General features: G+C 40.9%; 2 protein-coding genes across 14 annotated transcripts in view; one reads left to right on the top strand and one right to left on the bottom strand.

The window, feature by feature from the left end:
* Window positions 1-207: 207 nt before the first annotated feature.
* Window positions 208-25,522, bottom strand: ptpn20 (protein tyrosine phosphatase non-receptor type 20). Of its 9 annotated transcripts, none has more exons than XM_014339512.1 (47): window positions 25,300-25,522; window positions 23,050-23,197; window positions 22,674-22,837; window positions 21,879-21,944; window positions 21,608-21,787; window positions 21,375-21,450; window positions 20,897-20,977; window positions 20,596-20,671; window positions 20,212-20,365; window positions 19,873-19,944; window positions 19,510-19,684; window positions 19,129-19,264; window positions 18,875-19,013; window positions 18,626-18,778; window positions 18,178-18,363; window positions 17,901-18,063; window positions 17,283-17,550; window positions 17,113-17,192; window positions 16,620-16,697; window positions 16,398-16,505; window positions 16,143-16,259; window positions 15,811-16,019; window positions 15,151-15,252; window positions 14,791-14,884; window positions 14,164-14,249; window positions 13,523-13,694; window positions 12,900-13,111; window positions 12,327-12,425; window positions 11,755-12,236; window positions 11,009-11,585; window positions 9,625-9,795; window positions 9,356-9,530; window positions 9,057-9,267; window positions 8,940-8,977; window positions 8,599-8,685; window positions 7,846-7,907; window positions 7,388-7,549; window positions 7,051-7,300; window positions 6,131-6,237; window positions 4,989-5,071; window positions 4,443-4,579; window positions 4,180-4,328; window positions 3,912-4,002; window positions 2,957-3,291; window positions 2,652-2,867; window positions 2,285-2,347; window positions 208-2,198 (listed from the first exon to the last, which is right to left on the bottom strand). In XM_014339512.1, exons 2-47 carry the CDS (start codon window positions 23,171-23,173, stop codon window positions 2,088-2,090), a joined length of 7,077 nt encoding a protein of 2,358 aa, XP_014194998.1. In that variant the 5' UTR covers window positions 23,174-23,197; window positions 25,300-25,522; the 3' UTR covers window positions 208-2,087. The 9 variants fall into 9 exon arrangements, 7 of the variants coding, with proteins under 7 accessions (XP_014194998.1, XP_042083941.1, XP_014195001.1 ...); XM_042228007.1 differs by having other exon boundaries at window positions 4,470-4,579; XM_014339513.2 differs by lacking the exons at window positions 208-2,198; window positions 2,285-2,347; window positions 2,652-2,867; ... (1 more) ...; window positions 3,912-4,002; window positions 4,180-4,328 and having other exon boundaries at window positions 4,472-4,689.
* Window positions 25,523-25,717: 195 nt separating this feature from the next.
* The window catches only part of mapk8a (mitogen-activated protein kinase 8a), a 10,446-nt gene continuing 9,636 nt past the window's right edge, over window positions 25,718-26,527 (top strand). For all 5 annotated transcript variants that reach the window (XM_042228016.1, XM_005940671.3, XM_005940670.3 and 2 more), the window contains exon 1: window positions 25,718-25,817. In XM_042228016.1, the coding sequence (XP_042083950.1) occupies window positions 25,782-25,817 (36 nt within the window). In that variant the 5' untranslated portion in view covers window positions 25,718-25,781. The remainder of the gene's footprint in view (window positions 25,818-26,527) is intronic.

Raw genomic sequence — 26,527 nt, 5'->3', positions numbered from 1 at the left:
TGCAGTAAAACTCGAGAGGGAGTAAACCGTGCAGTAAAAGTAGAAAAAGGGGCACAGTGAAGTTAGATTTAGGGTTGCCTCCGCCTCTCTGTTCTGTGTGTGCCATCAGGGAAAACCCAATCTGCTGCCCTTGTTCCGTTATTCGAGTTGAATTATGTTGTGTTTGGAGTCAAGGGGTAAAATGTGTTGTATAACGCACAAACAAGCTTCAGAATAGCTTTTAATTAAAGAGAGAGGTATTACATTGTTCTCAGTTATTGGTTACATAGTGGCTGGTACAGTGACAAGATATTAATTCAGCATAAATAAGCAGTTGTGCAATCAGAGGTTATTATATTTCACAATGCTACGCATAAGCACTTGCTTAACTGTACAAGATGCATTTTCACAGATGAATGCAAAATGTGCTTTTCTTTTGTTCTTTCAAGAATAACCATTTTCAAATATATCAACGAGTTTCAAATAGAACGCGAACTTGCACATAACAGAGGGTTAGCTATCGTTGGAAACCAACCAACCAACCAGCGTGGAGTGAAAAGATGTTTCATACACAGTACAGAGGCTGATGGCTCTGCATGGCCATCCACATGGCAAAAGTACAGTACTGCATATGTCTAACCAACATGCTCCAAACAGTTTGGAAAACTGGGTAACCGATCCAGACATTCAGTTTCCCTCCTCCTCAGGAGTATTGCTTTGTTACATTCCACATTTTGATCATGTTCAAGTCATTTTGTCAAACTCCAGGCTGTACTGTAAGAGTCTGCATGCAATAAGAAAGCTGGTGTGTGTTTGTTAGCAGCTACAGGAACAAAGCTCACAAGCAGTGACATCCAAAGGTTGAGGTTCAAACCAGCAGCTAGAAATCATTTTAGATTTGACTTTGACCGTTGCTTTGTACAATATCTAAAGTGGCAAAATGGAAAGTTTGTAAACCTGGGAATATTTTTTGCATTTTTGGCTGAGTTTGTATTAAAATAGCCAAAGAATACAGAGAAACTATGCTATCACGTAACAACTTACATGTAATAGCCCAGCAACTAATAATTTAAATTACATCTAAATCATTTTTGTACATTTTACAAAAAAAAGGGAATATTTAGTGTTCAAATTTTAGCAAAATAGTGAATTGAAAATTTATGAATTTTCAAAAATTTGTTATGTGGGGTCATTCTTTATCTGTATTTGGGATGCGCAAGTTGTGATAATGTTTAATAAAATGTTCTTTGTGATAGATATTGTATAAAATGAGCACACAAATTAAAAAGAAAAAAAAGACTGGAAGGCAGTGTGCGAACACCACACTGTTTCAGAGTTACAACTTAACAAAAAGCTGAGATGTAATGTTCCTCTGGTTTGAATTAACCAAAGTCCACCTTACAAACAGACCAAAAGCTGCTCGTTCACTCCAACCACTATCAGCTGCTCTCAAATCTGTTTCTTGTCCTCCGTCCCTGACCGCTTCAGACAAGTGGGCTGGGGTCAGTATGGAGCAAGTGATGCGTATCTTTCCAAGGCACTTAATGCTTTTCATTCCCTTAGATGATTAATTAAAGACAATCAATAATGTTCTTTTGCTAATACCCTTTTCTGCAGGGTACAAATGCACTTAAATGAAATGATAACACAACCTTGAATCAAACGCTAGTCATCGAGGTTTGAAACAGACACTAATTTTGGTATGATGATCTTACACTTGTGCACTTTGATGACATTACTGCCAAGATGTAAATATTACCGGATTTAAAATAACATGCAACATAAAAATGTAAAGAACATGGAGAAAAAAGATTAGATTTAAAAAAACACAATGTTTGAGACAGAAGGCAAATCACTAAACCTGAAAAGGCAAAACAACCTCAGTGATCTAAAATAACGTGAGATAATCACAGCACCAAGAACACATACACAGACAAAGTCAGTTGAAATCATTGTAGCAAAGCTGAGAAGTACAGATTGCATATTATAGCCAGCTAAACTAAAGGAAGCCAAAGAAAACTGTATCATCAACGTATCGCTCTGCTGGGCGCGACTGCACGCGGTCGAACATTCACAGCTTGTTTCTTACAGGTATGGTGGAAACATTCTCAAACTACTTTGTGGTCTCTTGGGTCTTCTGGTTGCCACTGGCTGCCGTGAAGCTGTAAAATCCCCTGTAAAACCTCCAACCAGACTTTGTAGCAGAAAAGGTATTGCTCCTGAAATAAGGGGGACAAAGGACACGTCTAATTTTGCTCACCATCTATTCCAAAGCCTGAATTTTAACCCTTCTGCTGGCACTGACCTTGGTTTGAATCATCCCGTGCCGCTGAAGTCTCATCTCTTTCACAATGTTGCTTACATTAATCTAAAGGTAAAAAAAGAAAACTGTTAAGTACAGATGAAAATGCATGCATGTTTTATTTCAAATAACAGTGATTAATGAAGTGGCTGCAACCATGTTAGAGCTGCTGGGTCGCACTTTGGCACAGCGGTGGTTTAAGAATAGCCAGTTATAGTAGGATCTGCCCCTGCTGACCTATGTGAAAAATTTCACAGCAGTCTATCCGATAATTGTTTTTTATTTTTCCGGAATGTGATAGAACTGTGCCAGTCACATGACTAAAACCACTAAATGCCAATGAAAACCCATCAAAGTGGATTCCACTCACAGGCAAATCATTCTCGATGAGGCTAAGGATGATGTCAGTACAAATAAGAACTCCTGTACGTCCGATGCCAGCGCTGCAGTGCACAGTGACAGGCCCTTTATGGTGCACCGCCCTCAGGTAGCGGATGAAGCGAACCAGCTGCTCGGAGGAGTGCGGCACACCGTGGTCAGGCCAGTGTGTGAACTTCAGGTGTCGAACAAAATGTGTTTCGGCAGTCTGGAATGGCAATTCATCAAAAATTTGCACAAAACTTGTATTTATTCATTTTTTACAGTAAGTCAGAAAAGAAAGTGCCCCTCTCTCACCTCACTCTCCACCATACGGATGATCTTGATGTGGAAGTATTCCAGGTACTGTTGGTTCTCGAGGTGAAGCTGGTACCTGCCTACATCCAAAGGCACACCCAGCTTCTCTGGCCAGTATTTGTGACATTTAATCCTTCCCCGCTCTACTTCCTGGGTCATCATGGAAACGACATCGGATTTATTTTCCCAGATCATCTGCCAGAAGGTTTGCACAGTAGAAGGTAAAGGGCCCTGACAGGAGATGTAGAAGAACTCTTCATCGCCAACTTGCATGCGGATGTAGCTGGCATTGATATAGTCCTGATTCTCTCCAACCACAACACGAGTTTTGTCGTCTAAAGGAAGAAAGAGCAAAAATAACACACAAAAATAGTCTCGGTGTGTTTTTGAGTTTGAGCCACAGCCACTCAGTGGTTAATGAAGCCTTGACTTGAGCATTTTTATCACCAGCATCTCGATGTTTTGAAACCAGACGTGATGAGCGAGCGGTGCATCTGACTTAGAAGTCAAAGACACTGTGAGTTTATGAGGTAGTGATTAATTCTTTCACAAATCAGACAGCAAACCTCTGGAATTCATGGTGATAACACAGCTTGTAATATTATTTGTTCCTGACACTCCTTCATTTATTAAAAATATAAATCCTAGATAATTACAACATCACATACTTGGCAGACTCAGAGAAAATTATAAGTGTGGTACCAGTGAGTTATTGAGAAATAATTTGTTCTGTGTAAATTAAATTGCTTAACTGTTGTACACAAACATCTTCACCCCCTTCTTTTTTAGAGTCAGCTTAAAGTGAGACAATGAAACAATGGAATGCCAAGTCCCTGAGTATCCATTTTTACGAGCTTTAAACCATCAACGAGAAAGATGGAACCCCTAAAAAAGGGAACATAAAAAGTGCAAGGTTTGAATAAATAATAACATAAAATTTTTACACTCAGCTTACAGGGTAGGATGTCTCTGTAGCGGTTCTTGTCTCTGTTCTCAGGAGCTTTTCCCACTAGGCAGTTGTCAGAAGGCTTCAGATGCTCCAGAGCCTTAAGTATAAACATGGACATAATAACCATAATAACTTAAGATAATGCATTTTATTTATTTTAATAAACGCTGATTTTCTACAGCATGGATGTTTGTCTGCCGCTTCACAGTGGAACCCATATTGTAGTAAGTTACATAATAACTTCCTTTTTATGAATCCAGTAGTTCACACAAACCATGAACTCTTTGACCAGTTCCTGCTGGTCCAGTTGATGCTGGAGAATCTGGATGAGAGCTTTGACTCTGGAGCCTGAGTACTGGCTGGTCTTTGCAGGGGTAATAAGAGCTAGACTGGCCAGTTCCTCCTCTGATACTATGGGAGGGCCTGAGAAAAATATAGATTAAAAGAAGTGGAGAAAAGGGTCACTTTAACCCTTTAATGCAAACATTTATCTATTTTAACTCAGACTTGTCATTACAGTACTACAGAAACAGGCACCTGTTTGGGATGAGGCCATTTCCTGACCTTTGGTGCTGAATACATCGTCGTCATCATCTTCACTGCTCCAGCCGTCTGACTGGGGTTTCCGGATGTCTTTGCAGGAGTGGTCCAAAAGTTTGCTCACAATTTGTTTCCTGGGGGAGTCAGGGGGCAGGGCAGGGGTGAGACCAGACCATTTTTAGTCTTCGGTAGGAGGGGATGAAATCATGCAAGGCTGAGCTTCCTTTCCCTGCGCCTTTTCCACCTAAAATACAGTATAAACAAAAGGCTAAAATATATTTTTACTACTGCTGTACCTTTCTTTTTTTAAGCCTGCATGGAATAGTACTATACACTTCCTAGCTGTTACACTAACTGACATTTTCTTCTAATGGGGATCACAGTTTACAAGCGTCAACGTTTATCCCACAGTCATCTTTTATTTATTGCTCTTTGCTTCCTCCTTATGGATAATGCTGGTACTCCAGCATACAAAGATGCAGGAGGAGGGGGGTTGAAGAAGAGGACACGAAATATGTAGACAATACAAGAGAGTAGTACTACCTGTCAGAAGCTCCATGCAACATGTCAGTGACATTGAGGGATGGGCAGCAAGCTTGATGAGAAGGGGTGCTGTTACAGCTCTCCTGTTCCACAGACAAAAAGCCAGAGGAGGCAACAGAGGGAAGGAGCAAGATGTTAGCAGCAGATGTTAGTAAAGATGTAAAGAAGGGTACGATTTAATTTTAATAGTTAATAATGTTGCAGTTAGTTTATATACAGTACTGTACAAAAGTCTTGGGCTGTCTTTTCTTTTTATTTTACTAGGAAAATGAGAAATAGGTGTAGTCGGGTATTGAAACATGAGCAACCACACATGGAAAATGCTGCATACAAGACAAAAACAGAGTTTGTACAACTGTAATGAGCTTGAAAGTCAATATTTGGTATCACCACTTTTATTCTTTAACACAGCCTGAACTCTCTCTGTTTTTGGGATAATGGTCATGCTGAAAAAGAAAGCCTTTCCCAATCAGACGCTTTCCAGGTAGTATTAAATGGTAATGCATTGTACGTCCCCCAACACCCCCAAAGCTGAAATGCAGCCACAATGACAGGACCTTTACCACGTTTTACAGTTGGCCGTAAACCTCTGCTGTGCTTCTTTCCTGACCTCCTTTGTACACACTGATAAAGTTTTGAATCAAAACGTTCAAATTTGCACTCATCATGTCATAAGACCTGTTGCCACGGATTTTCAGTCCACTTCTTGTGTAATTTTCCAAAGCTCTGACTCTTCTCCCTGTTCCCTTTCCTCAAGAATGGGTAAGTGACACTTATTCTTCCTTGAAGACGATTTCTAGGCAAGTTTCAGCAAACAGTAGACAGATCAACTGAGATGTATCTCTCATGTTAACCTTGATTAGGTACCTTTTTAAGGTTCACAGGTCAGGGTTAAATGACTTAACATGCAAAAAACATCCCGCTGAACGTGATCAGGTACAGGGACTGGAGCGAAAATGAGTAAAAAAGCAGCCAATGTCCAAAGAAATCTCTGATAGGCCTTCAGAAAGCTGGAGAACGATTGCTCAAGACCACTTTAAGAATTACAAGAAAGTCTGATAACTTTGAAGCAAAGTTTAAAGAAATGAGAAGTTGCTCAAGACTTTTGCACACTTCTGTATGCTTGTTAGTGTCCACATTACCTGTTTACCTGTAGTCTCATCGGTTACAACTGTCAGTAGGTGAGGTGAGGGAGGGGGCGATGTTAGAACAACATCTGCTTCATTAACCACAGGGTCTGACGTTGCCTCTAAAACAGCAAATGTAGACAAAATGTCAACAAATAACAAGATTAAAATAATCACGTTTTCTGTTAATGAAATATTACAAATCTCTCTGAGTCTACAGCTTGTTTTAAACATCTGCTTTCTACAAATCCTAATAATAAGAAGGGGCCACACTTTATTTTAGAGTAAACTAATAAGACATAAGAGGCTGTATTTGTATCAAATTACACAGAGCTAGAAATAATGTTTTTATTAGGCAAATTTTACAAGCCATACCTTCATTAGGCATTATTCAAGACTTTGCATGAGCTTATTTGACACTACAGTTGTGCTGTAATGTGTTGCCAATAACCCTCTAAGAAAGTGTGAGCCTCTAATAATAGGAGTTAACGAGGGATTTGACTTTATGTCTCAATATAGAGTTGTAATGACAGCATAGTAGCTATCGTAGCCTGGTATTAGGGGATTGGAAAGTGGCATGATATTTTTAAAAACGTGTGAGAGTAGACTGTCAACAAAGTACCACCTACACGTTGTAAAAGTCTGGACACCATCAAGATTTTAAGGGATGACTGAACATGTGATCCACTATGCTTTAGATTTCTTCTAATGACCAACGAATGATCCAGTAGTAAGGTGAAAGTCAGAGACAATTTGTGAGTATATCTTACGGCACTAAATCTGGTTTTCAAAGCGATCTTAATGTATATGTAAGGCACTATAAACATACTATTTCTAATTCTAGTTATGCCTAATTAGACACAAAATATGGATTTTTACATCTTTTACCATAACATTTAGCGCAGCTTAGGAAATGTATTTGTCAGAGAGCATACCAGGGGGACGGTCCACTGGCCTGTTCAGCATGAGGTCAGGTGAAGAGCAATTATCAGGGTTGGACACAAGAGCAGGCTGCTCAGCTAAAATAGCTTCAGTTTGAGCTGACATGTTGGGCGGTGTAGGTGACTCGGAGTAGGTCAGGGGCAGGACGTCTCTGCAGATGGTGAGCTGCACAGTCCCTTCAGCTTTGCGCAGGATTTCCACCACCTTACTGTGGCTCAGTCCAGACACAATCACACCATTCACCTAGCATGGGCACAAAGAAAATCAAAGCCTCCCCCCGACTATGGAGGTAAAAAAAAATTATTTGCATTACATACGTTGTGTTGTTACCTCTAACAGAATATCTCCCACTCTCAGGCGACCGTCCTGCTCAGCTACTCCACCTGAGCAAATTTCTCTCACCCTGAGCATGCTGCCATTTGTTCCCCCGACCAATGCAAAACCGAGACCTCCTCCTTCTGGTTTAGTGAACTCCACTTGCATGATGCAATTCTAAGAAGACAAGAATTGAGAAATAAGGAAACAGATTCTCTTATCAGTTTTATAGCTGTGTATTTACAAGGCCAGATTGTATTCTACATTAATAAATTGCCACTGTGTCGTGTACATAAATGAAGAGTAAAGAATGCTTGTCAAACACACAGATAGAGAATACATTAACAGATTGACACTCAGCAAACTCATGTTACAGTGTCCCCTTAGACGGACAATTGTTTAAGCAAAGCAGAAGGTGTACAGGAGAAAAGACCAGGCTAGTGGACAGAAAATACATTTCTTAGTAAACTTACATCCTGTTCTTGGCCGAGAGAGAGACATCTGAATTGTCCAGCAGTCTGATACACAGCTTCAGCTGAAAAAAAAGCCCATTCAGACAAAAAAAAGAGTTAACATGTATATTATTATGCTCTTAGAAAACATCAAGCAAGTTTAACAAAGGGAACTCCTGGAGTTTGGCTCTAAACCAGCAGTGGAACTTTCCTTCTCTACCGATTTGCATCCATGCCACCTTCTGCATCAAAATAAATTTCAAAACCAGACACTTGGAGAAAAAACAGCAACACACACCAACCTCCCACCTCTTCGGACATTTTGAAAGAGAAGTGTTGAGCGGTGTATTTCTTCTATGACAGCAAAACAAAGCTGATCTTTTCAGACTGACCCTCTCCACTTTATACACCGTCACCAGGCAACTGAGATACCTGCCCTATAGACCACTGGCTGTATGGTTCTGACTCTGTGTGCATGTGTGTGCGACGCCTTTGGCCTTGCAGTCCAATACGCCAGTGGAGGGCCAGAGGCTCGCTAATTATTAATCCTGCTGTGAGAGCCCAGGATCTGTCTGTCAGCATTCAGATCACACACATGTAAACGCACACACAGCTGCAAAGAGAGCTATCTGTCAGCACCAAGCTCATGCTTCACCCTGACAATGGGACAGCCGTCAAAGGGATGAATGGTAACTAGTTACTGTGCTGATGATGAAAAGAGTTTGGAAGAAGCAAAAAGAGAAATAAATGAATGCGAGAAAGGAAAAAACTCACCATCTTCAGTAGGAGAGTCTTTCTCTGGGGATACTGGCTCTTCAAAACGAGCAAAGGACTTCCTGTCCTTTTTCCAGTCAAACAGACCTGTCGAAGAAAACAAAGAGATCAAACACTAAAAAATACCTTTGCATTACACACAAGTAATTGTTTTGCTTCCCAGAATTTTAAGGTTTTCTGGTAATGATTGAACCTAAATTATCATTGTTGAGCGCAAACATATTTGGTTTCTAAGCAATGCATCATTGCATATACTGCATAGAAACCAAACTATCCTGTTTAGCTGTCCTTGGAGTCCCGATCAAGTGAAGTCATGCCATAAATTCTTTGGAAGCACTTACCGTTCCACTTACCCCTGGGGGTCACTGGCTGCTCTTCCCTGTAACAGACACAAGAACAGACTCATTCAAAGAAAGAGAGGCAAACACTAAAAACATTATCTCTCGAACCATTAATACCTGATGACTTTTAGTTTCACTTTACGTGGAGCGATCTCACAAGCTTTGACTGCATCCTCTAGTGTCATTCCCAGCGTGCACCTTCCACAGATGTACAGGATCTTGTCATTGGGTTGGACACTACCCTCCTCGCTGGCAGGGGAACCTGGCACCACCTCCAGACAGTAGATGCCCTGCCATTTACTACCAATGCCACCTGTCAGCTTTATTCCTGGAAAGGGCACGCACAGAGAATAATTCAAATAATATATGACTGATGTGCTTCTATGCCGTAAGTCGAAGTTTATATAAAGTCCCACCCAGCTGTCCTGAAGGTGTCTTGTGTAGGACAATATCAGGCAGGCTGTCACAAGAGGGTGGAGCCACCAGGTTGCTCACTGCTCTCCCTATTGTCATACTCAGTCTCCTTGGAGATGACCTGAGAATAGTCATGGCAACGTCATCTGCCACACTGGTAACATCGTGGCCATTTACCTGGTAAAAGATGACAGACAAAGAACAGTTGTCATATCAACAGGACACGCTTAATGATTACTTTAAATGTGCAGGCGCAAGTTTTGGTGCATACTGTGACGAGCCTGTCTCCTGCCCTGAGTCGTCCATCTGCCTTGGCTGGATTGTCCAATATTTCCTGTATGTAGTAGCAGTTGTCTAGTTTGCTTCGAGTGATGGTGAACCCAAAGCTTCCACTTCTGGACTTAGTCAGAACCACTGACAGCTCAAATTCTTTAACCAATCCCTGTGAGAATAGAAATTAGAAGGTCATGATTTTAAGAAAAAAACGAGAAATTTTTAAATTTGATGGCAGTGGCAAAAGTTTGTGTGGGGGATATAAAAAGCTTCAAAAGTCAGTAGTCCTAAAAAGAAACACCTGGAGGAACATTTGACACTAATAAGGTTCATTAGCACCAGGTTAGTAACATGTATATAAAGAGTATATAAAGATAATCTTAGAGATGCAGAGGTTCAGAGAATCTGTGGCGACGCTTTTTATATTTTAATGTTTTTTGGAGATTTTTATCACAATTTCTTCTGATAATGAGTAGGTGGCACTCACAGGGATCTTTTTCTTTGGAAGAAGAATCATATGATCCATGCCTTTTAGGTTGGTCAGATGCTGCCAACACCAGCCCTTTGATTTTAACATAGAGGGGAAACCCTGGGTTAACTTAGTCAGTTGATAAACAGCGTGCTGTAACTGCTTATCCTGATTGCCAATGTTAGTGAATCCAGAATGGAAAGATACCCGGGGTATGTCAAACTGTCTTCATAGTATAGAGTAGCACTGCATTAAAAACAGGGCTGACTGTCATTCCTGTTTTTAATGCAGCCTGCTCCATAGGCTCAGGAACGCTTCCAGAAATCATCCTCTGTGAATCCAGAATGTAAGTTCAAGCTTACGTATATGAACATGATACAGAAACACCACCATCTCCTCTGGGTGTCCTATGAGGGACCATACAGCTTGTTATCGGCACTGAGTTCAAAAGCCTGCATCTCCGTTGGTTTGGGGGTTACATTAGTGCCTATGGAACTGGCACCTTGCATATCTGGAAAGGCACCATCAATGCTGAAAGGTATATACAGATTTTAGAGCAACTTACGATCCCATCCAGAACACCTCTTTATTAGGGAAGACCCTGCATATTTCAGCAAGACGATGCTAAACGCCATACTGCAGCTATTATAACAGTAGAAGAACCGAGGCGCCGAACCGGCCTGACCTTTCACCAGTTGAAAAAATGAACAACATAAGACATAAAAATACAAAATAAGACTCTGGACTGTTGAGCAGCTAGCTATTAGACAAGAATGGGAAAACATTAATCTCCCAAAAGTCCAGCGATGGTTCTCTTCAAAAAACTTAATGGAAAACTAGCAGGAAAACTAATATTGATGAAAACACAGCTAAATATAAGCAGTGGCATAAAAATAGAACATCATCGACTTGCCTTTCTTCGACTCTCTTCCTCTTCCTCATCATATTCGTCATCATCGTAATCTTTGTATTCCTTTTCTTTCTTTTCTGGTTCTTCTCTAAATTGGATCGGAGCAGCCGGGGGCAGCAGTGTGGGGGGCAGCACTGGGGGAGGTGGACTAGGACAGGGAGCCACAGAGATAATCTGAGCTGTGATAGGGGTCAGTGGTGGAGGTTGAGGCGGGGGCACCATGGGGCGGCTGATCTTGGACATGGCTTTGTAGTGACTTGGAAGAAGCCCCTGCTGGATTGGGTGGTGCTTGGTTTTAGGGGGCTGTGTTGTGAGTGGCTGGGAGGGATGTGCCAGGGAACAAGTGGTGGGGGTGTCAGATAAGAGGTTGAGGGCCAAGGTGGTGGGGTTGGGGTGTGGATACTGCAAGCTACTTGATGTTTGAGAGCTAAAGTTGGCTGTTTGAGTGCTAGCAGTGGGAAGCATGTGAGGAGGCTCCAGTGTGGAGCTGATGGTCAGGTACTCTTCATCTGCCATGATAGTGAGTCCATTTCCCATGAGGCAATAGGTGACACTTCCATCTGCCTCCTCTCTGACTCCACTGCCGATTAAAAAAAACATTTATTTTGTGGTCTACTTACAATTAAGCCAAATGTTCATGTTCATCCTAACAATAAAACTCTGTCCTGATAAAAGACATCTGCACGAGTTTTGAAAATAACCACACAACATGCACATCAACACATGACAGCTGGCATCTGAAACATTACCTGGTATACACAGAGTTGGAGCCAGTCTTAGGACAGACATCAATAAGCATCACAGTAGAGCTTGAGGTTGTTGCGTCCTCCTCCTCCACATCTTTGCTCTTCTTTTCTGCTTCTGCTTCCTTTTGTTGCTCGAGCTTCCCAGCAGCTAGTTGGGCCTCTGTTGGAGCAGGTGGAGACCCAGAGCCAGGCGAGGTAGGTGAGGCAGGTGATGCTGGCGAGACCGGTGAAGGAGGAGATGTAGGTGATGTTGGTGAAGGAGGTGAGCGAGGGGAAGATGGTGGAGTCTGTTGTGTCTGCACTTCTGCCTTGAGCTCCTCCTGGCTCTCTGGGAGTTGTGAAGCTGCAGGAAGTTCTGAGTTTTTCTCTGTTTTGCTGGTCGGCTCCTCCTCCTGGTTGGAGGGCTTTTTGAGGAGCTCGCTGTAGTCCTCCCCCAACCTGATGTCCAGAGACCGCGATCGAGCATCACGGAGGGATGTAAGAGTCTGTAGAGTCAGACAGAAAGTACAATGGTTTGTCTAAAAATGTCTGCCTTGGGACTGAATTTACAGTGATTCATGAGTATATTAGCTCACCAGTGAGTTATTATCTCCATCATTCAGTGCTCCTGGTCCAGGTCGGCAGATCAGCAGATGAACCTCAGAAGGAGCACCACGTAGCAAAAGCAAAACCCTCTGAGACAAACAGAAAAGAAACTTTGAATTGGTTAAAAAATGAGACAGACTTAAAATGTGCACAGCTATCTGACCAACACATGTGTAAAAGCAACGCTGCTAATACCATTGTAACTTCTTGGCAGTACAGAGAAGATTAAATGACACAAGCACAATGACACAAACTGCTTTCTATTTCAAGTGGTACAAGATTAAAGGATTAGTGAAACAATGAAGTGAATGAGACTTGAGAGAGAACAAGGTCGCTTGTGTTACTTATACACTCGGCAGTCCATTCATGATTATCCATTGTGCTTCCACAGGTTTACACAGTTTTAAGGCTACATTGGCTATTTTGCAAACAGGTTTATTTTGCTTTTTAGCTTCTTATGGTCCAATTGTCCACGCACATTCTCTTGTCCTCTTATAAATATAAGAAATAAAAAACAAACTAAACAAAAAATATACTATCTGATATAAACATATAAATTCTACCTGATAGGGAAGATTCTTGAGAGGCTCTTTGTTGACAGTCAGGATGATGTCTCCTTCCCGCAGCAGGCCACTTTCCTGCGCTGGCTGACCTGGGAACAGACGTTTGATGCGGACCACGCTGCTGCGGTCTGGTCCTGAGTGCAGCTGGGAGATATAAAAGCTGAAGCCGAGGCCAGACAAGCTCTTCCTCAGCACCACCTCACGTGTGTTTTCTAGGAACGAGATGAAAGGAAACACTTGAGCATTAACATGTGAATTATGATCTTTAGCAACGTGCTAAGAACATTTTTCAATTCAGTGTCACAAATGCATGTATATTTCTTTTCTGTTATTATTATTTGGTAATACATTTTTCCCAATTTATTTGACTTTTTTTCCTACTATTACCAGTAAAGAAGGGAAGGCTACGTGCCAGCGAACAGGAAGCTTTAAGGTTTCAGTGGATGCAATCCCAAGGGACTGAGGCGGCATCAGCCCTAGATGACTCTGACAGCAACCACAATGTAGCTGTCAGATGACTCACAGTCACCTCTGGGCCATGTGTGCATGAGTGTGTGTCCCTGACACTGTCTATCTTTTCTTTTTTATTACGAGGGTAAATGCCCCTTCGTCTCCCCTCTCACCATCCGTTACAAAGCTGTAGTCCTTGGCTCGACCACTCAAGGTCGTTTCCATGGAGACTTCAGTCCTGAGGGGCTGTGTGTGTGATGCACTGTGGACCAAGGTAGGGCAGGGCGAGTCAGGTCTAGGCTCCAGAATTACTGTGGGCTCCCTCTCGAGCAGCAGGCTCACCACCTATAGGGAGCAGATGACGCACATACTCCCCCTTAATATGCTTGATAAATTTAATTGAACAAATAGCGTCACAGCGGGAACAGAGAATAATGTGTAGCAGCACTGGTTCCTGACATTTTTTCACTGTGAATAACGCTTCCTTAAAAAAGGTTACAGTGGAAAGGTCTAAAGAGTCAGGTCAAGTCCTTGTAATAGTGAATTCAATAGTTTGGACTTTAGTGCTTTTGTCATTATGTTAACTTTTATGGTTTTATATTTAAGTTAATTTAACTAAAACAGACTCATTAGGGAAGGATTATCATCATGGATCACGAAAACATGGATTTAAAGAGATGAAGAAATACGTAACCTCTGTGAAGGACAGTCACTTAGCACTGATATTAATGTAATCATATCAGCAAACAAGAACATTTGTGTGTGTGATTGCATTTCATTGCATGAGCAAGTGTTCATGCCCGTGTATGTATACCTCCCCAGTCCTCTTCAGGAACTCGACAGCTTGATGGTGAGTCACGCCCCTCAGGTTGGACCTGTCAACCTCCAGCAGTCTGTCACCTGTCATACGCACAAACACAAACCTCATCATCATTAACAGCATCAGAACCGAAACGGTTTGCGATGTGTGTGTGTGTGTGTGTGTGTGTGTATATGTGTGATGACATATCACCAAACTTTAAAGTCTCTCCTGCTCACTGAGGCACGAAACAAGTCACAGCACAGAGGTTTACAAAATGTAAATAACAGCAACAGCAAAGGTTTTATAATATAATTTCTCAAATACATTTTTATGATCTTTGGGGTTTAGACTTTTATTATCTTACTGTTCAATACACAATCACTTATGTAATATGCTGCATATGGAAGCTTAAGAACTTTTGTGTCAGATTCATACTTTATAATGCTGCGATGATGATGATGATGTTAGGGGGACTGTTATTAAGGATATAATTACAATGTAACAACTGATAAACTTAGAATTTATCCAGAATTTAGAAGTTTGATACGGATCCTGCACATTTTAATCATTTATTTTTTTATAACCCTTTACCTTTTTCAACACCTGATAATATCTTCTACTTCCAAATTAAAAGATTACCAATTTGAATGCGACCATCCTGCTCAGCAGCACCTCCAGGCACCAGACTCTTGATGTAAATGCCTCCATCATGCACATTAGTGTTAATTCCTCCCTTCGGCAAGACAGAAAAAAAGAGGAAATTCATTTGGCTGACAGTAAAGCAGTGATCTTACAAAGTTTATATGATTCATATCAATTCAAATTCAGTTAGTCAAGATAAAGTATTTGACATCATATCAAGAACATATTGTATTTTTACAGCTTCTTTATCCAAAATGATTTTTCTTCAAAAATGATTCCGTAAAGAAACCAAACTCTACTTTCTTTTACAACTAGAGAAAATGAGGAAAGCACTCTTCATTAAAACATTTCACTCACAGCAACACTGATGCCAAGGCTTCCACTGCTTTTCTTCAGCTCCACTACAAACCGCTCGCCTGTTTTAAGGCTCAAGATAGAGGGCGACCGAGAGTAAACGTCCTGAAAAAGACGCAGAACAGAGGATTAATGTTAGATTACAAGAAATGATTTCATGAAAAATTACATACAGTAACATGAAAATGTATTGTAATGTTTAGAGGTTATTTCTGCAAGTAAAATGTGAAATTAAAAAACATTTTGATTTAGAGTGTTCGTACTTGTTACTTGAGAGTTTTGCAAAATGTGGCAGTTATTCAAAACAATTCTGTAAATGTATGCAAGTTTAAAATAAGTGTCTGCAGCCTATAATATTATAGGTAACAGTGTAAATGTTGCAGTTATAATGACTTTGAAATAATTTAACATCTGTACTGAACTGAAAATAAATAGATCGTTAAAGTGTTCCTAAAAAAGAAAGGAATGAATGAGGGCATATCTTTGGGACACTTCTGAATCCCGTGAATGACGACATCTCTTAGTTTTATCCAATTAATGTGAGCACTTAATCTGTTTATCAGTTGGCATTGGACTCTAATATCAGCTTTGACAGCACTGCTTCTTTTAAAAACACTAAGGTGAATCGTCTCTAATCACTGTCTTCTGAGCACTGGTTCTAACCTGGGCATCGTGTATTCGCACCACAGGAATGTGAAGCTTCCTGTTGTGTTTTGGAGTTGCCATGCTGGACAATGTGATGACCTCCTCGAGTTCCTCCACTCCGGGACGGTACTCTGTGCTACTCAGGGTAGTCTGTGACCCAAAGTTCCTCTCCAACGCTAATCCAAGAGTACTCTGACTCAAAGAACTTTGTCTGTCCTTCAGTGACTCTGAGAGGAAAACAACCAGGAGGCATTAAAACCACGAAATAACTACTATTCTGCACAGTATGATCTGATAATAATTTATAAATATTTGAAGGATGGACGGAGAAAGCAGTGGGCCGATCTTACGCTTAGGCTGGGACACAATGAGCTCCACCTCATCGGGGCTGCTCTGTAAGATGGCAGCAGCATCACTGAATGTCACTCCTTCCAAACTAGTCTTATTTAGTGAGATGAGACGTCCACCTGGAAAAATCAGCAAATCACCTTCAAGTCCTTATGACAGGTCACGTCCAATCTAATTGTGTATCTTGCTCTAGATGTTTTATTATACATTTTCATCCCATATCTATATTTTTAATCTGCATCGTTTGAACTTTGCACCTGGTTTAATTCGTCCATCTTTCTCTGCAGGGCCATCAGGCACAATGGAAGCAATGAAGATCCCAAGGTCAAGTTTGCCTGTATTGTCCTCTCCCACTATCACAAAGCCTGAAACAGGAGCAGAGAATATGAAGACTTTTACTAAAGAATCACTTGTTGTTGCTGTTGTTGTTATACCAGGAATTTTATCTCTCTCAGCTAAATCTGAGCTAATAAACTCACCAAATCCCAGTTTGGGATCTTTCTTCAGGGTCACGCAGACTATCTCTCTCTCTGGTGGGGTCCGGGTTGGTGTATCAACTGCAAAACGTATGTTTTTAATATGATAAACAGGCAGCAGTAAACTATTTATATACTTTGTTTGCCTCGTTATTGTGCACTGGTGTGAGTTTAGGTCATAAACAGACCAAAACATTAAGACTTGTACGCACTTTAGAAATGTTCAAATTAACATATCTGGAATTAGATCTAAACACATGAAGAAAACATGTGGACTCCACATAGGAGAGCCCCTACTGAAAAGAAGAAGAACTATTGTTGTGAGGGGACAATGTCAGCCAGACAACCAGACTGTCACTCTACTTTAACTCTGTGACCATCAAATTTCAAAAACCTAATATGACTTAGAGGCTACCAAACAGATGTCAGGTGCTCCATGCTGATTTAGTGTGTTACTCAAAGACTTGTTGTATTTCTATTTTATTTGTCAGCTCACCTCGAATAGAGGATGAGGCATCAGAGTCCTGCTTCTGTAGTGACATACTGGACATCATCCTGGGAAGAAGCTCTGGCGTACTACAACATATGTTCACGGTAACATTTAGCTAAATCCACCTATATTTTTGCGATAATAACATGAAACTCGTAATCATTATTAAGGGCTACCTCCAACACTGTCGCTCTTTTACATCCCTGAGGTCTCCCGTTTCGGGCAGATCCTTGTTCAGCTCTCTACTCATCTCTCTCCTCATCTCTCTCTGTTGGCGGAGCCGAGCCTCCAATTTGGCAGTCAGGTCGTCACAGGACTTGGACAGGGAGTCTGGTTGACCGGGCGCCAATCCTACATGGTTCAACATGCCCTCTGAGCAGGATATCCGCCTTAAGTTCAGGTTACGACCCCTGTAGGCGGATATGTACTTTTCCATGTTTTCATCTGGAGAAACAAAGTAGAATCAGGTGCTGCTTGCTCTTTGTTATGCTTGGTTAAAACCTTTTTTTTAATATTAGCACTGCTAAACCCTGAAACAATATTTTTTGCTCACAGTACTCATTTCTTTCTCCATTTAGGAATAAATATGATCAGTTTTTCCTACCAATCCCATCTCCAGAAGAAATGAGAAAACAATCAATCAATCTAAGACAAGTTATCCTATCCAGTGAGAGAAGAAAAAACAAACACATTTTAAAGTCTTAATTGGGATCAGGCTGGACAGAGAAGAGCTCTTAGTCTGATTTCTCTTTTTTTTGTGCAGTTTAAATTTTAAACAATCAAAATATTCCCACCTGGGATTAAGGTGTGGTTTAGCTGTCGTGACGTCATCTCGCTGTGAAACTTGTGCTGTGCTGAGCAAAGGTTCAGGAGGTATTGTGCTATTTTTGAGCTTTCCGTTACAAAACCATGCTTTTTCCCACTGGGGCCACCACACTCTATAATCAGTTTACGCCGCTGAAAGACATAAATCATTATTTAGTTCCTCTGAGCTTCATAGCAATACTACCTCTGCAAAGTAATGTCTTACACAGCTTAGCAAAGTCTGACTGAAAGGCCATATTTTTTTACCCCAGTGGATATGGAGTCAGTTTCCCTCCAGAGGAAGCGTCTGGTAACAGTCCGGACGTGGTTCTTCATCTCGTACACGATGATTCCTTTGGCACAGACTCCCAAGACCAACTCTCCAACCACCGACCTTTTCTCTCGCCCCACACGGTGGAACATAACTCCATACTCTGGTAGCTGCTGTGCAATCTGATGTGCACATGGTTTTCAGATTTTGTGGGACTCAAAATCTGGGAGTTTAGCTCTTGATCCTAACTCTCATATATACATGTATTTATAAACTAAGCAGGACAGTAAAACTGTCAAATTAAAAAAAATAGTAGTAGTAATAAAAAAGTTCACCGAGACTTATGACTATAGCATACATACAGTAACTAAAGGACAATATAAGCTACTTTTTAAACGAGTCTGTGTACATGTGTGGGAATAAATGCATTATTAGTGTGGTTACCTTTAGGTACTCCATTTCTGCCTCTTCTGGCAGCATCTGTGCATGACTTGCATGTAGTCTTGGCAACTCTTCCTTGACGCTGGGCAGGGCAAGCTTCTCAAGCATCCTCTTGGACACATAGTGCTCTGGTTGGTAATAGTTCTTGCCATATAACTAAAAAAGAGACACAAAAAGGATGAGGATACACACTGACAGATAATGCTGCTCCTTAAAGACATGCTGCAAACATGATTGTTATATCCTCTGTACCTCTGACATGTAATCACCAAACTCAGCCTGCAGCGCAAGAGCAGCCAGGAATAAGCCTGTCTCCTCATTACAGTAAAGCCTGTCCTCCAAGATATCCTTACGCAGCTGTAAGTAGTACTGGTGACGAGTCAGTTTGTGCCTAGGAAGGAGGAACAAAAAAAGAAGCAAAAAGGCAACAGTGGGTTTAACTAAATACATTTCTGAAAATGAGCTTCCTGCATATGAGTTAATCGTGAAACCGCTGCAGCACTTACAGAATGAAGGAGATATCATCAACAAAAAATTTGACTCGAAGAAACACCAAAAAAGATGATATCTGCCCTTTTTTCCAACTGTCAGGGGCAACTTTGGAGATTTTTGTTTCATGTTCCAAAAAGAAATATTCATCATCTGCAGAATGCCAAAGAAAAGCTTCTTTAGCCACATTACAATTACAACAGCTGAGTTGTGATGGTTAATGAGAAAATAAGTGACTAAAACATCCAGTTGCGGAAAGACAGATTCAAAGTCATTTCAGTTTTTTCTGGAAAGGTATTCAGATAAATTACATATTCAAATATTTTTTTTACTGTCAATCCTTTCTCACAACCAGTGCACTCAAAATAGATCAGGTCCTATTTATTATGGGCTCTTACCATCTAGGAAGGCAAGACCAAAGTAAAAGTGTTCCACCAAGTTTGCGTGCGCGACCACCATGTCAAACACATCTCTTGCTCTGGACTTAATATCACAGCGAACCACCACGTACTGTCCATTAGGCATCACAACAGTCACTTCTCTCTGAGACGAACATGAACGGCCCTTTCTGGACTGTGGCGTGTACACACAAAACACACAGACACACACGTACATGTACATACATATACAAATACTATACATGCAATTATGCAAATAGACACAGTTCAGCATGCGAGAAAGGAAAAGCTAAAAGAATAGGAGCAAACAGAAGTGTAAACCGAAATTGCTTATGGGCAAGTGAGCCGAGATTATTCATTTACCACAATAGATCCTGGAAGCTCAAGAACAATTTGTTGCTCATCTGGCATTCTGACGAACTCGGGACCCAATGCCTGGAAAATAAAATTAATTAAACAAAAAAAAAAATAATATGTATATATTATTAGCTGGAATACATCTGACAGGTTGTCATTCCTCACTAAATGATCAACTGTATACAGAGATTTTAGTTCACTTGCACTGACTACTCTACAGTTCACTGTCATTCTAATACAGCTACATGCACACAGATCCACAGCATGCACGTTTACTCCGTGCCCTGCAAAAACATTTCACTTGACTTATGTCACTGATACATTCAAGTTCGTTTCTGAGCTTACCTTAGATTTTCTCTGGCTCAGACTAAGCGAGGAGTCGCTGAATGTGATGGAAGGACTGTGAGATCTGCCTGATGTCTTCGGAGAGATGTCGTGATGGGGACTCCTACCGAGCCAACTGCAGTTGCTGTCCCTGTGACGAACCCCACGAGGGATTCTGAAGGGAGAGAGGTGGGTGGGGAAGGACAGATTGTGTAATAGTTGTGCAGGCGAGTTGGAAAAGTCAAACAAAATGTCAGATCCCCTCAAAGTCAGTACAGACAATAAGGACGGGGGAAATGAGGAGCGGAAAGATTTATCTGTGCTGACATGAATGCACAGATAGCATCCTTCTACACTCTTGGTGATTTAGTGATGGTGTGTATATATGCATGCATATATACATGCCTTTCTAAAGAAGATTGGTACAACGATGTGGGAGAGCTTCTCGGTCTTTGTCTCCATGGTCTTTGAGGTAAACTCCCTATAAAACATATTAAAAATGTTGTTGTTTTTTAAATAGTACACATATATATGTTCTGACTGTAAAATGCATTAAACAAAAATAGATACAAAACATAAAAGCATGCATAATTCAGGGATTACATCCAGACACTAAAGTGATGCATTTTGACATGAAACAAACTTCTTTGAAAGACATCCTGTGACTTCTGTTCAGGATTTGGTTTCAGCCAAACGAAACGCATACCTGACTTTGAGTCAGAGTCCGTTGAATATCTTCTACCTTCAGCACTTCCTTCGCTGAAATCTGAAAATGGCCCTCTCTTTCCTGTCATCCAGGTAAGAAATGAAAGATAACAGCAATGTTTAATCTGGTTCTTTCTCTCTGCTGCCCTGAGGACACTAAGATGTTTGGACAGACCTGCAGGAGGTTTTAGCTTGGAGCATCTCGCTCAGTATCTGATTACTGGCTCTCGCAGGATCCTAATCCTGGGCTTGCTTTAGGTTAAGATTTTAATCCTGTTGTCCGGTGTTCAGTCTTGAGTCAAACCAACAGTGACTGCAGCTACGTCCAGGAAATATGTAGATGACACCTCTTAAAGGTCAAATTTATTTAGGACGCATTAGGATTATTTAGAAATTAAATGAAATGACTCAGCTTTTTATGTGTGTGTTGTATGGACCTAGTTTAAATCAAACATTTATCTCAACTGTATCACGCTCACCATGAAGTCTTTCTCTGATCATCAGACTTCTGCCGCTCAGAGGGACATTGCTGTCTGGCAGAGATGTCTGGTCCATCTGGAGGAAAAAGAACCCCTGCTATTCACAGACACTTTCATTTTTTTTTCATTAGTGCACAGTATGGCATTAATTTCACACACAGAATAGGCTGATGAGAACATAAAATATCATCAGACATGACCTTAGTGTAGAAAGTCTTTTTTTTCCGACTCACTGATTCATGAAAAACCTCCTCCACCAGCTGCCTGATGACTTTGGCGGGGGGCAGCAGGATGGAGGCTTTGAGCTGGGATTCGCAGGCTTCCAGGATGGAGTTGAGGTTTACCCGGCGGTGAGACAGGTCCTCACACATGCTGAGGAGGAGGCTGTTTAGATGGTCACTCAACTGAACCGGCTGAAAGTGAGAATTTAAATAATAATTACAACAGCTGAGTTGTGATGGTTAATGAGAAAATAACTGATGATTTTATATAAGGGGCTACTACCTGATTTTGAGGTAGGTGAAAATCAACTGACCAGTAGAGTGTCATACCCAGTGAATACACCAGCATCTATGCAACAGATAAAACCAGGTTTACTTTTGCATTCCTTCATAATGTGTTATAATAGTGACGATACTTATATATGAATGAGAGTGAAGTTTTTCCAGTAAGAAGCAAGTAAGAGTAAGAACAAGATAGATACAGTAGATCAACGTGAGCTGGTTTGCACAGAGAATCTTTAAAACAATAAAAATAAATCTATTTCAAGCATGATTGATTAAATCGGGGGCATGCCATATACTGGATGTATAAAATAGAAATGCAGATTACTGAAGCAAAAGGGAGCAGGCAACAACACATTGTGCTTTCTTTTTTGGAGTTTTAAGGCATATTTCTTGAACATGAATTCTATATAGTAGTTTTTCAAATACGAAGTATTGTTATATAAATGTATGATCATTTTCACATTATAATTTGTTTTTAATAGTTACTTTTTTGGACAATGTACACACGTAAGGCTCACAAGTGCAGATTTCAGGTCATGATTCTCTTTCTTCAGCCACTAGATGGCGCACTTACACCTTATTCGACCTTCAGCTCCAGACATCCTAAGATTTTCCACTCAATGAAAGAGACACATCAGTTTATGTCTGGATTGATTCTTAACGTCGCGAAGTTACTGCAGAGTTTAAAGTTGCTAATAAGCTGTAAAGCTACAGGCTCTAGTACTCTGCACTATTTGAGAAATCTGCCTTCCACTTTCACGTGAGATACGGGTACGAAAACACGCGCACTGACCCTCTCTGTGGCAGGTTTGGTTGAGCTGGCACGGCCCTGCAGCATCTCCGGAGCGGCGAATGTGGAAACCTCATCTGATAGGCCACAGTTCTTAAATGCTAAGGTACCAGTGGCTGACAGCAGCAAGGAGGTGGGGCTTATGATACTGCACATATTGTTTTGACCTGAAAAAAAGGAAACATTTATGTACTATCGGCTTTACTGTAGTTTTACACTAAAGTCCCACTGAGGGAAGCAAGAATGCACGATATGTTTAAATGGTTTCATAGATTTTCCACTGGCGCAACATGATAGTATGGTCGTGGCGTTATAAGGCATGATGTATGTGAGGCTAAAATAACAGGGAGTGAGGTGGGGAGGGTCCTAAATGCTTTACCCTTATAAGAGACATCCACTAAAGACTCTGCAGTGCCCAGCAGCAAGGACCAGACCTCCTCCTCCAGCAGAGGTCCCCCTCGTGCCTCCAGTACTTCAGCTAATGTAACAAACGTGCTGCTCATTCTGCACACACTCCACGTATGCACCTGAGGGGGAATGCACACGGAGAACATATGCATAATACACACCGTTACATATGCAAATTGCGACTCATTAGAGGCATTTTTGATAGTAATATTCTAAAGAGAGGGTTAATTTTCCTTGCTTTACATGCAAATCAGGTATGTACAAGAGGCTGTATGTGAAAGTAAGACATGCACACATGACACTTAGTTGTTATTCTTTGTGCCAGACTTATTATATATTTCCCTCAATATTTTTGACTTTAGAGGGAGAGTTGTAAGAGATTCTGGGACATTTCATAAACACAAAAATCCTTTTCACTGATTCAGACTACTTTAGTGCTTTGATCTTACTGCCTGTCACTTTCTCTGCCACTCCCATCTTCTAATTGGCTTTTCTCTGACCTGGGGGCAGTCCTGAGGAAGCTTTCATTCTTGCACCAAAGCAAGTGTGTCATTATCCCAAGTTAGTTTGTTACATACTATGCAGTTACCACATCTATATACAGCACTTTGAGTGCTGCATATAGACGTATTTTTCTTACTTTGAGCAGTTCACTATTTTATATAGATGAGATGAACATCCAGTTGGACTGGACCTAAACTTGCCATTGTTTGGGACGACTGTGATAAAAACAAGTAATGACGCTTATGGGTGGTCTCAAATGGATAAACGGTCTTACATGCTTTCTATGAAAACATGAGGAATAACACTGTGAGTAAAACAGGCATGTTGATTTTCCCAAAGCTAAAGGTTAAACTGAGTTTTCTCAGTGGCCAATGGCAGAATCTGGTTGTTATTGGTGAATGATTAAGTCCAGTATAACCTGATCACCCGGCCTCTTATTCTACCAGATCGATTGGTTTTATTGTGACTCTAAGTTAGTCTAAATCTTTCAAAGCAGTAATATAATAGGCTTGTTTCTACAGATACAAACCAACCTAATTACTTTAGACCTGATTAAATCTCCCTCTTAAACTGAACTTATCCTTGGCTTACAAGATTAAATTCGGTAGCAAAAAACAAATACTCTAATCAAATTGTAAGGCTATGAGGTTTAAAATCTAAAATGATACAACTGTAAAATTACATTGATGAGATCATAGAATCATCCTGCTGCAGATTACAGAAGGATGCTTTGAATGAACCTTAAAAGTATGAAATTTGTCTGTACCCCCACCGATCTAGTCTTCAGTAAAAGTTCAGCAACTGTGCTTCTGTAGAGCTATTGGAGCAACTTTTGTAAAGAGGCACACTGCTACTGGAGCCTGAAGAAAAACCTGGTTATTGGATGGTAGTTATAGCAACAATAGTTTTATGTGTTACTAAATTTGTGAGGAAACTGTAAGGGAATCATGCTGTACATACAACAACATGGATCTGCTGATGGTCTAGGTCAAGTATGTGAACTCCCCATCAACATCAAACTTTCAGTTTCTATTAGAACATCTATATTCCCGTGCAGACAATGATAATTACATTATAATTGTAGAACATATAGACATTCATTTAAATTCATTATAATTGGAGCGTGCAAACACAGTGTTTTGTCCTTCATACATTATGTTTGGACTAAGATACGGAACATACTATGATTTAATGAACCACTAGATGACTAGCCTTCCTACACTGTTAGTAAAACATTCTTACTTAATCATGAAGCAGACAGACACTTGATGTAGATTCACATCCAAATGCTGTGATATATTCTGGGGAATTTAGGACATCACGCTTCTTCAAGAATCTAGGTCTCATGCAACCTTCTTTCTGGCTACAAGGTGAGAATAAACCCTACCTTCCAGTAATGTGAATCGAAAGTATGATACAGTGGGCGTAAAGCTATCATGGTGAGTGATTGTTTGTTGTGATTACAGCATAAGCAGTCTATAACATACAACCATTTTCACCCAGACCATTTTTGTCCTTACAGGCCTCAACATCACAGCTACACATTTTATAGTTCGTTCTCTTTACAGTCTTGTGGCTGTATCTCTGGGGTTTGTGCCTAAAGCAGATTAGATATCTTCTCAAATCTGCAATCAATAAAATGTAATTAAAATATGAAGACACCAGTATCACACATGTGGCAAACAGCAGTGTAAAATGAATTGATAAAGAGCGTTACCTGGTACCATATGTAACCTGTGTCAGCGGTCTGATCCTTAGTATTATCTTCAATACTCCCAGGGATTCAAAGTAATCCTCGTGATCATCGCATTGTTGTTTTGATGTCCTCGCTTTGAAGGCTGCTCGGTTCTGGCAGGCAATTCATCAATGACATTAACTATACATGGTGCCCCATTCATTTGCACTATTACCACACTCACCACGCTGAAGATCTGAAACTTTTTACTGTAATTGGCGCTATTCTTGGCGTCTCGTCTTTAAACACTTGATTGGATTAGCCCCGCGGTTTGACAACGACGGGTCAGAGCCACCAATAGCCGGTGGGGTGAGATCAGCTACACCGATTTAACTAATCCGTCTGACGCCCAAAGGTGCGGTGGATCCCCGGTGTTGGTGCGCTACAGAGAAGCCCGGGTAGAACGGACGATCTCGGCCACGCCAGTGGGCAGGAGCTTGCTGCTGTGGGGCTGCTCCTCAACAATGATCATAACACTGCGGGCTCTCTTCGAACAGGGGGTAAGAAACCGTAGTAGCCTCGTCTTGCTGCGGGAGTCTGTACTGGGACGTTTATCCATCGCTGTCCAGGTCGTTTTTTTTTTTTTTTGCGCGCAGCTTGTCTCTGCAGGGTCTGTACCTACGCAGGGACAAAGATGAATAACGACCGTCCAGGGTTGTGAGGTGGGCGCTGGGAGAATTTAAACTACTCAGCGCTAAGTTAACATAATTTTATCTCATGTCCTTACTCAGTCACATGCCTTCGCAGGCTCCGTGCAGCGTACGCTGGTGTAGTGTACGCCGGTGTGGGTGAAGGAAGGAACTGATGGATGGACTGTAGATGGTACCCTTTTTCATAATATGCTGTGGATTTCTGCAGAGCATTCATCCTTTACAAATTACCCAACAGCTTACAGGGGATAATAAATATTGACTTCGATTCAATATTATATCTTCTGTTCCGCTGCATCAGTGACTATTCAGGGAAAATACGAGTCCAACTTTGAAATAATTTTATTGAAACCACTGTAATATATAGCATATATATGATAAATACTGACAGTTTAACTAAGGTAAAATAGAAATTTAAACTAGCATCATTGATGTAAGAAACCCATCATTTACTACGTTGAAAAATGAATAGATAGATAGATAGATAGATAGATAGATAGATAGATAGATAGATAGATAGATAGATAGATAGATAGATAGATAGATAGATAGATAGATAG

This window comes from Haplochromis burtoni, unplaced genomic scaffold (genome assembly GCF_018398535.1).
Source record: "Haplochromis burtoni strain Fernald_Lab_line unplaced genomic scaffold, NCSU_Asbu1 Contig_296, whole genome shotgun sequence".
NCBI lineage: Eukaryota > Metazoa > Chordata > Actinopteri > Cichliformes > Cichlidae > Haplochromis > Haplochromis burtoni.
This window is presented reverse-complemented; position numbering and strand designations above follow the sequence as displayed.